Source organism: Nannobrachium achirus (assembly GCF_963921795.1).
Source record: "Nannobrachium achirus genome assembly, chromosome: 19".
Classification (NCBI taxonomy): domain Eukaryota; kingdom Metazoa; phylum Chordata; class Actinopteri; order Myctophiformes; family Myctophidae; genus Nannobrachium; species Nannobrachium achirus.
Window position 1 is genome coordinate 31,107,270 of NC_137826.1, and position 11,013 is coordinate 31,118,282.

The window sequence follows — 11,013 nt, forward strand, 5'->3', positions numbered from 1 at the left end:
TGTTGAATGAAATGCACAACTAAACGCTGAAAGTGGACACTGCCTGCCCAAGGAGTTAATTTGTTGGCCGTTAACCTGGGCATAGATTCTACAAGTGTCTCTAGAACCACATTTAAGACTGACCTTGTTATATGATTTGACATTTTGTCCATTCTGGAATACAATAATACAATCATACAATCATAGATCCTGATTGATTTGTGTTAAAACTGGTCGACTGAGACTGATGGCGTTTGGTTTTCATAATGTTTTCATGTTCACCAGCCCATTCAGTGACCAGTCCTACCCTTCAGATGGGAACATTGCCATCTGGAAAAAACACCACTCCCTTTATATTTCACGATAGGAAACCTTGTTTATCTTGGAATTGAGTGGACTTGAAGTAGGAAACTCAGTCCATACTAAAAGCTTTAAGAATCTGCTATAATTCTAAAGGTGTGCCCTTTATATTTTCATATATGTGTGTATGTGTACACATACTAGTACATACAGTAAATACACAAATCTTAAACATGTTTGTTTTTTATAAAAAGCCATAGCTGAATATTCTTCTATTATAGGTGGCAACCAACATTTCCAGAGCATCAGTCTTTTGATTCTGTTTCTGCCTCATTTAGAGATGTTTATCAGACTGTGATGCATAATCAGATCCACAGTCAAAAGCAAACATGATTGTCAAGTTGTGTCTGGAAGTCATCCACAGCCTGTAGCCTCATTCACAGTGGAAGGATAGAAAAAGTCTGTTTTCTCTCTCTTCCTCGTATTCCTAAATCATATGCCCTAATGAAGAAAGAAAAAAAACTAAAGTCAAAGTGACAGAGCAGTAACCAGCGATTGTTTCCCTGACATGATTCATGAAGTCACGTTTTTAAATACACAGTCACTGATCAAGGGTGGTTGTACCAAAGAACCACTTGGATATTTGTTTGTTAGTGTGTTCCTCTTTTATGTTGTCAGTGCACATGTTATAAGTCAAAATAAGTCTGTGTTGCACGGATCCACAGTGGACTGCTATTAAGCACTACTCTCTTCATGGCTCTGTAAGATATTATTTTGAGCCCATTATGGACTATAATTATATGGCTTTTTAACTAAATCAATAATAAATCAATAAATAATGTGCTTTTTAGTCAAGGTGTGGGTATTAGTTGATTTCTGTTTCCACAGGAAAATTATTTGCATTTCAACTATTTCATTTAGAACACATTCTAATATCTTGTTTTTGTTCTTTGCTTGTATTTGACAGGGTCAGATCTGCATAACGAGTGACTGCACACATTCCTCTGCTCATTAAAGTTGGAGGCCGATACCGAAGACGCTTACATCTCAAACTAAGACGCTCTTTAATTAATTCTGTGCATCAGCTACTTATGGACAAACTTTCATGTTTATTCCAACGCATGCCTGTATGTAGCAGGATGAATGTCAGCAAACGGTGATGATGGCAAAAAAGGGAGATGCCCGATTTCCCATTTACAACCTTCTTGTGGTTGGTTTGTCAGGCACAGAGAAGGAGAAGGGTCAGTGTGGGGTTGGAAAGTCCTGCTTGTGTAATCGCTATGTTCGGCCGAGTGCTGATGACTTCTACTTGGACCACACGTCAGTGTTGAGCACCAGTGACTTTGGGGGGCGGGTGGTTAACAATGACCACTTTCTGTTCTGGGGAGAAGTCTCCCGGGTCCTGGAGGACGGGCAGGAGTGTCGAATGCATGTCGTGGAGCAAACTGAATTCATTGATGACCAGACATTTCAGCCACATCGTAGCACCGCTATGCAGCCCTATATCAAGCGGGCCGCATCCACTAAGCTGGCTTCAGCGGAGAAGCTCATGTACTTCTGCACTGACCAGTTGGGCCTGGAGCAAGACTTTGAGCAGAAGCAGATGCCCGAGGGTAAGCTTCAGGGGGATGGATTCCTGCTCTGTGTTGACGTCAGTCGCGGCATGAATCGCAACTTTGATGATCAGATGAAATTTGTCACTAACCTATATGGGCAGCTTGCCAAAACGAAGAAACCTGTTGTGTTGGTCCTCACCAAGTGTGATGAGGGAGTTGAACGCTATATCAAAGATTCACATACATTTGCTATTACTAAAAAGAGTCTTCCAGTGGTGGAGACATCCGCACGCTCCAATATCAATGTTGACCTTGCCTTCCTCACTCTAGTGCAACTAATTGATAAGAGTAGAGGCAAGCCCAAGATCATTCCTTACTTTGAAGCCCTCAAAATCCAGAGTCAGCAGATAGCTTCGGCCAAGGATCGCTATGAATGGCTAATAAACCGTATTGTGAAAAATCACAATGAAACCTGGTTAAACACCAGTCGACGCATGAACACCTCTGCAGAGTACAAAGAATATGTCTTTTTGGAGGGCACAGCAAAATGCAAGAAGCTTTTTCAACAGCATGTCTACCGCCTGAAGCAAGAACATATTGAGAGGCGCCGTAAAATATACTTAAGCACCCTTCCTTTAGCTCTTAGTTCTTTGGTGCCTGACCTGGATGAAATTGACCAGCTGAGCTGGTCTGGAGTACAGAAGGTCCTGGAGTCTAAACCGCACTTTGCCCACTGGTTTGTAGTTCTGGAGGATTCACCTTGGGAGGACACCTCTCACATTGACAACATGGAGGATGAGCGTATTCCCTCAGACCTGCTCGAGACCTGTCCGGCAGAAGCTATATTTGATGCCCACCTGGAGCATTTGCGTAATGAGTGCAGGCGGGCAGAGATGCGCCAGGAGTTTAAACACAAGCTGGCATCCTCACCGTTTGTCACACCCGGTAAGCCCTGGGAGGAGGCCCGCAGCTTTATCATGAATGAAGAATTCTACCAGTGGCTGGAGGAACAAGAGTACTTGGACCTCTACAACCGCCACCAGAAAGAGATCATCGACCATGCTAAAGAGGACTTCCAGGAACTGTTGCTGGAATACTCTGAGCTCTTCTATGAGCTTGAGGTGGATGCCAAGCCAAGTAAGGAGAAGATGGGTGCCATCCAAGAGGTTTTGGGGGAAGAGCAACGGTTCAAAGCCCTCCAGAAGCTTCCAGCCGAGAGAGATGCTCTCGTATTAAAGCATATCCATTTTGTCTATCACCCTACCAAGGAGACTTGCCCCAGCTGTCCTCAGTGTGGAGACTTTAAGATCGAACAGCTCTTAGCTTTGCATTACCCCACATGCTACCCCTTTTTTGAAATGAAAACTCATTTTGGGGACACAAAGGCTGATAGAATTAACCTTGTGATACTGGGAAAGGATGGACTGGCCAGGGAATTTGCTAATGAGATTAGGGCACTCTGCACAAATGACGACCGCTATGTTCTAGATGGGAAGATGTACGAGCTGACACTGCGGCCCATCGAGGGCAACGTGCGACTGCCTGTAAATTCCTTCTACACTCCCACCTTTACCCCTCATGGATGTCTTTGTCTGTATAATTCAAAGGAGTCCCTAGCCTACGTGGTCGACAGCCTCGAGAGGCTTAGGGAGTCGACGTTGGGTAGAAGGGACAGCCAGTTGGCTCAGCTATCGACCTCTTTGCTTTTAGTCACTAAACGGGGAGTGGGGTCATACACAGATATTGGTGGAGAAACCGCCTTAAACCTGATAACACAGGGTCAGCAGATCGCAAGGAGATTGCAATGTAGCTTCTTAGACCCAGCCTCCCCTGGCGTGGGCTACGGCCATAATGTTAATGAAATGCAAATCAATCAGGTGTTGAGGGGCCTTCTGGACATCAGGAGGAGCACATCTTTCTGTAGCAGCTCCCCGCCCTTGCCTCCTGAACCTCCGTGTCTCAGAGACTCTCCTCACCAGCCCAGTGCAGAGGCCGATATCCGCATTGTCATGTGCATAATGTGTGGAGATCCCTACGACAGTGAACAGCTCCTCTCCCCCTTCATAATGACTCAGCATTGCAGGCCGATATCCAACAGCGGCACCTCTGTCATGCTTGAGCATACGGTCGGAGGACACAAGTTGCTCATAGAGCTCTCTCTGCTGTCTTACCATGCCTCCTTCTCTTTGAGGAAGAGCAGGTTGGTGCACGGCTACATCGCCACGTACTCGGTCTGCCGAAAAGCCTCCCTAGAAACCCTGTGTGCATTCCTCTGTGAGGTTCAAGACATCATCCCTGTGCAGCTGCTGGCTGTAGGAGATAGCCAGGCAGAGCTGACCGACAGCGACTACGCCCGCGAGCAGCTGATCCAGGGGGAGGAGCTCGCCCACGAGATTGAGGGTCGTTTCAACAGTGTTGTTTGTGGATCTGGGGGAGTGGTGGGTGGCCTGCACAGGCTCGAAATGTTCCAGCCTTTCCTGAACGAGGTGGTCGAGAAACGCAACATCGTGGAGGCCACGCACATGTACGACAACGTGGCTGAGGCCTGCACCACTGAAAACGTGTATTCCCCTCGCTGCAGCTCTCCCAGTCCTGTCACACTGTTCCTGGATTCTGAGGATGACGTGGAGCCGTCTCCGCCGTATTACGACGGCGCACTCACCTCCCACAGCGGAGGCTTCACCCTGCCTGATCTAGACTCCAGTGACATTTCTGTCATCTCTGACATCAGCTCCTTTGAGAACAAGCTCAACAACAAAATGCTCCCCCAGGTCAGACATAAACCCACCGTCACCTTTGACTTCCGCAAGTCCAGCCGTAGCCCCTACACTGACACAATGGGCCATCGTCGGTCCCTGCCCTCTGCTGTTACTTGGGTGCCTGGTGGGGACGGAGGCTATGACCCCTCGGACTACGCAGAGCCCCTGGATGCTGTTTCAAAACCACGCCAGAGCAACGAAGAGATCATCTACTCGGTGCCACACGATAGCACACAAGGCAAGATCATCACCATTCGCAACGCTAACAGGATGAACTCCAACGGCAATGGCTCAGATAGTGAAGCGGACAGCAGCTCCCTGGAGCGAAGGAGGAAGTTTTCAGCTGCGGGAGTAAAGCCTCGTCTTTACCGCGACCGGTCCAAGCGCCTGGGCAAGTTCAGCAGCTTCCGTAGCAGCTTCATAGGCAGTGATGACGAAATGGGAGCTCTTCCAAAGTCCAAGGATGACGACTATGGAACCTTGAAAGGAGAGAGCCTTGTCGCTGAAGAGATCGAGGACCCCAAAAAGAGGAACATCCTGAAAAGCCTGCGGAGAACAGCTAAGGTATGTAGTATGTCTATGCCTCCTAGAACTGCTAATGATAAACAATTTTGTGTTGATGAAGAGACTCTTTGTTTATGTGTAATAGTTGTACCTCATACCGAGTCAAAGTTGAGAGAAGGGACTTAGTCTTGCAGAGGGTTGATGAATTTGGCATGCCTCAGTGCTGCCAGAAATGGTAACCGCAGAAACGAATTCACTCCAAGAGGAGCTAATGAGTGCCACTCAAAACCAACTTAATTTACATTCACAACTGTATCATTTATCTTCTGACAGAAAACAAGAACAAAGCCCCGTCCAGCTATACCCAAGCCCTTGGAGAGCAGCTACTTTGGGGTCCCACTTGCGAACGTTGTGTCCCCAGACAGACCCATCCCACTATTTATTGAGAAGTGTGTCCGCTATATTGAGACAACAGGTAAGATGTTGCATTGTTCATTTGTACATTCATTCATACATACAAGGATACATAATTGAACATAATTCTCATAGTAAACAAATGTATCAATGTTGCATGATCACAGTTCTGTAACTGTAATGGGTGATTGTCCTATATAATGGATGTTTTTCTTCTCTCTCCCCTTTTTTTAAAGTATTTTTTTTAATTTTACCTTTTGTGACAAAAGACAAGAGACAGTACAGTGTATAACAGACAACACCAAAACGCAACACCACCACACAGACAAAACATTACAATATACTAATAATGGGAATGAAACCAGTAACGAAGCATTGCTAGGTTTTATAGAAGCAGTTGCTTTTCTAACGCTTTCTAGGGTCTTGTCCTCACATCAGTCCATCTGAGAATGTGTATCTCCCCTTTCTGTCAGGTCTCAATACAGAAGGTTTGTACCGGGTAAGCGGAAACAAGTCAGAGATGGAGAGCATGCAGCGACAGTTTGACCAAGGTGAGACGCGTCATGTAATTCTGTTTGGCCGACAGGGGCGTCACAAGGGAGGGAAAAGTGGGACTGAGTTACTAGGGCCCAAGGTGGAGGGGGCCTTAATTATGTTATACTTTAGCTATTGAAAAATAGCAGAAATACAAGCTCACAGCCTTAGAAGGATTTGAAATATTCAAAGACTTGCACAAATTATCGTGATTTTTCAAACAGTTAAAGTACCCAGGGCCCAGAATTTGCTGCGACACCCCTGTTGGCCGATCAATAATATATGGACAGGAAGGAGACTGGAATTTGTAACCTTATCTTTTCTCTCCTTTCACCACCCCATCCCTCCTTCTCCCTCTGCAGACCATGGATTGGACCTGGTGGAGAAGGACTTTGCCATCAACACTGTGGCTGGAGCGCTGAAGAGCTTCTTCTCGGAGCTGCCTGAGCCACTGGTGCCTTGTGCCCTGCAGGTTGATCTACTGGATGCATTCAGTAAGCAACCCCCCCCCAATGGGCTTGAAGAACATTTAAAACACTGTTGATTCTTTAGGGGGAGTAGAGTAGAGGGTAGTGGAGGATTGCTGATCTCCTGCTCGATGCAGTTTGTAGATGCTTTAGATCAGGGGTTCCCAAACTCTTTTGTCTCAGGGCATCCCGTGAATATTTTTTAAATCCGAGGCACCCCTACATTATAATTTTCACTCCCAGCACCTTATATTTATAGTAAATCGTCGTCGTTGGGTGGAAACCTTGTATGTCCAAAACCGTTCGTTTTGTATTTATCATCTATAAAATGTACTAAACTAGTGAAAACAGCAGATCTACAAGCACTGTGCTTGTAGATCAACTGTTTTCACTAGTTTTGTGCGACAGTCTTGTATGATGAAGCAGGGCTTTGCTTTACCAAAAGACGTACACATTTGAAACTTGGAGATACAAGGTTTCTGCCCGACAGTGACGATATTTTAGTGATTATGTTGCGAGGAAAATGATGAGATAATAGCCATTTTGGTTAGAACTGACTGAAAATAACTTTTTCAGTCGGATACTAAATATTTTTTCAAGTGTCCAAATAAATTCCATATGTTATCAAATTATCTTGCGGCACCCCTGGACTGCCGTCACAGCACCCCAGGGTGCCCCGTCACCCACTTTGAAAACCCCTGCTTTAGATACATGGACCTTTATTGATCCCAAAGGAAATTCAGGTGTCATAGCAGCACCGCAGTAGACATGACACACAGATACAGGTACGTTTAGAGATGCAAGGTGAAGTAACAATAATGAAAAATAACGTAAAAATAGAAAACTTAATGTCTTGCTTAGCAGGCCTCTCATTGTGATGCTAGTGTTAACCGCTGTTAGACCCTCCAGAAAAATGCGATTATGTGATCACATCTTTTCCCGCATTATGCGGGGGTCACATATTTTCAAAAAGGCTGCATAATCGCATATTTCCGCCTGCATATTTCGGAACTACTCACATATTTCACAGCATAAAATCACATAAACCCGCATATTTTGCATCTTTTTGCATATTTCGCGTAATTCAGAACTTTTCGCATTTTTGCAACTTACTGCATATTTTGCATGTCACATATTCCGCAACTTTCCGCAATTACACAGCATAAAATCACACAAATTCCTGCATATTTCATAGCAAAATCAAGGATCTTTGCCCGCATAATCAATGATTTTAGTAAGCATAATCAAGGATTTTTGCCCACGTTTTTCTGGAGGGTCTACACAGCAGACAAAACGCATGGGGGTTTGGTTATGTAGCTTAATGGCTACAAGCACAAAAGACTGACTTGAGTCGTTCAGTCGTCGAAAGTGCTTTCCTTTTAGAAAATGACTGACGGGTTCATTTTCAGATAGAGTGGCAGCAAGAGGTTATTCTGTCTTCCAGTCACTGTGGATGATGATGATGATGTCTTGAGTCACGTTGCTAACTTCCCCGTCAAATGTGTGCAGAGATCAACGACAGAGAGCAGAGGCTGTACACCATGAAAGACGTCCTGAGGAGGTTTCCCAGGGAGAACTATGATGTCTTCAAATACGTCACGAGCCACTTACACAAGTGAGTGCTGTCTTGGACCTGGAGAGCGTCTGTGTCACTTTAGATCTTAACCACTTTAACCATTATTTTATACTTTGGCTATTAGCGCAGAGTGCTACACTATGAGCTTGTAGATCTGCTATTTTAGAAAAATCGTGAAAATTTGTGCAAACATTTGAATATATATATATATTTTAAGGTGAACATATGTAACTCAAATCTTTGCTTCTGAGGGGTCCCTGATACATAATATTTTGAGATGGGGGTCTGCGGCCAAATAGTTAATAGTAAATAGATAATAATTCTGGGGGTCCTTAATTTTAAAAAGACTGAGAACCACTAGTATAGAAACATAGTTCTTTCAGGTCTAAATTGGTTAAACCTACCCTCACTCTCGCATGCATTCCTTTCCTTTTCATCACGTTTTTTGCTGATGTGAACGTATTCTCCTTCCGCGTAGGGTGAGCCAGCTGAACAGGTTGAACCTGATGACCAGCGAGAACCTGTCCATCTGCTTCTGGCCCACGCTCATGAGGCCGGACTTCACCACCATGGACGCCCTGACGGCCACGCGCACCTACCAGACAATCATCGAGACCTTCATCCACCAGTGTGCTTTCTTCTTCTACAACCAGCCCCTCCTCGACTCTCCCACGGGCCTGGCGGGCCTGCCGGCCTCGCCCACGGCCACGCTCCACAGCGGGAGCTCGGCCTACTCCTGCTACCGCTCCTCCCCGCCACACACGGGGGCGCACTTCAGCCCCCTGCAGCAGCAGTCGCCGCCCACCACCCCCCAGTCCCCTCTGCAGTCCCTGCTGCCCCCGCTGCACCAACACCCCCACTCCCACCACCACTCCCCCGCCGAGCAAGAGACACTGTGAGAGACAATGAAACCACGTGTGCCCCACGATGATGCTGGACCCTTACCTCCAACATATCGCTGTTGTCGGGTGGAAACCTTGTACTATGTCCAAAACCGTTTGTTTTGTATTTATCATTTTAAAAACGATGTAAAATTGTGAGAATAGACGATCTACAAGCACACAACGCCGCAAGGCGTTGTGTGCTTGCAGATCTGCTGTTTTCACTAGTCTTGTGCGACAGTCTTGTATGATGAAGCAGGGCTTTACTTTACGAAATCTGAAACTTGGAGATACGAGGTCTCTGCCCGACAGTGACGATATACGAACGAACATGTACACTGAAGACACTACATTTTCGGTTGTGGATAACCCAAGACTATGGAGGTATGAATTGTGCAGCGTCTTCAGCATCTTGCCACTTAAACCTGACTTGCCACTTGCCACCATACTTACATACATATGTGCCAGGGCTGGCTACCACGGCGACTGACTCGTCTCTGTGCCCTCTGTCTTGAGCCCCCCGACAGCCTGGATTCTGCCACCAACCGGGTAGCGTGTGCAGAAGGAGGACATGAGCTATAATACTGTAAACACTAAGCTTTGCTTACATCAGCCTACACGTGTACCCAAGAAGTCCAAACCTCCATGTCAACCTGGAAGATATGATTTGTGGCCACCATGTTATCTGTGTATAAACGTTTTTAGTTTTTTTTTCTTTTTGTTCATAAAAGTACTGCCACTGGATTTATAGACTGCCCTCCTCCGTGTCCTTTGGCCTGCAGTTTGCCCCATTTAGCAGCAGGTCCTCTCCGTCTGCCTTTGGGGCCCTGCCTTGAGCCTCTGTTATTGGCTCCAACTTAGGGTTCAGCATGGAGAAGTGGGTTCTGTGTTTGGCGGGGATTTGGGGTGGGGTGGGGGGGGACATCCAGGGATGCACTTTAATGATCACTGTTTGTTTTTTTTCCGCATAAGGGGAGTTGTTGGGACTGTTTTTGTGTGAGTGTGTATTTTTAAGTTCACATCTCAAACAGCCATACCCATTGCCTCTACAGAGCTTTGGCGGATCAAAATTTGTTTACATCAAACTTGTTTTTGTATCCACATACTTTTTTCTGAAGCACTTTCTGATAGTGTAGTGTTAAAGGTAATGAAATGCCACTTTGATCAATTGTCCATGTTGTATAGTGGCCGAGAGTGGCATTAGTGCAGGCTTGTGAAACGGAAGATAAGTCTTCTTTCAGTTGACCCAGAATCTACTTTCTTTTTTTTTCTTCTTTTTTTTTAAGTTCATGGGAAATCTAAAATCTGCCCATGTTGCGTGTTTGCCCAACCATGTAAAAAAAATGTTTTCATGGAGCTCCCCCTCTGGCTGTTATTGTGGCTGATATATGAGTCGTGGTTTTGGGAAGTTTGTCCAGGTGGTTAGATTACCACAGAGGAGACTTTACTTACCAGCTGTAAAGTTATTGATTGATTTGCCCATGCTGTTGGTAGGACTAGAAGAGGGAGACATTAGACCATCATACTAGAACATGACTCTACATTGCCATCTGGTGTCTATGGAAACCCTTGAAACTTGATCCGGTTCCTGGATGTGTTGCTGGATGTGTTGCGGAGGCTGTCTATCAAACCAATCTCTTTGTACTCATCTAATATTAAGGACCTTAAACTCTCATAGCTGGCTATTCTCAAAACACTCTCACTGCTAGTTCTGCTATAAAACACTGACCTGTAGAAAAGGACCATGTATGTATGGACTGTCAGGGATGAACTACCCGCCAAGCATTTATTACCTGCTCTAGTTTACTAGTTTTGTGCTGGCATGTTGTCCTCTCTTTAATGGTGAAAAAACAATAAACAAGCAAGCAGCAGCCCATTTCCAGTGATTGCACATGTAAATGAATGTCCCATATATTTTAACCACACTCTATAAAAGTCATTCGACTGAGCACTGTCCATTTAACTGCGGACGTTTGAAGGTTGACCACATTTGACATGGAAGTCGTGGGTGACTGTGGTTCCTTCGTGGGTTCTCATTATGCA

The 11,013-nt window shown here is 45.5% G+C and overlaps 1 protein-coding gene across 1 annotated transcript; it reads left to right on the forward strand.

Annotated features, from left to right (window-relative positions):
* The first annotated feature begins 1,432 nt into the window (after positions 1–1,432).
* arhgap35b (Rho GTPase activating protein 35b) lies at positions 1,433–9,813 on the forward strand. The gene is made up of 6 exons (XM_080749605.1): positions 1,433–5,158; positions 5,432–5,573; positions 5,986–6,063; positions 6,409–6,540; positions 8,023–8,128; positions 8,568–9,813. Exons 1-6 carry the CDS (start codon positions 1,439–1,441, stop codon positions 8,986–8,988), a joined length of 4,599 nt encoding a protein of 1,532 aa, XP_080605731.1. The 5' UTR covers positions 1,433–1,438; the 3' UTR covers positions 8,989–9,813.
* The last annotated feature ends 1,200 nt before the right edge of the window (positions 9,814–11,013 follow it).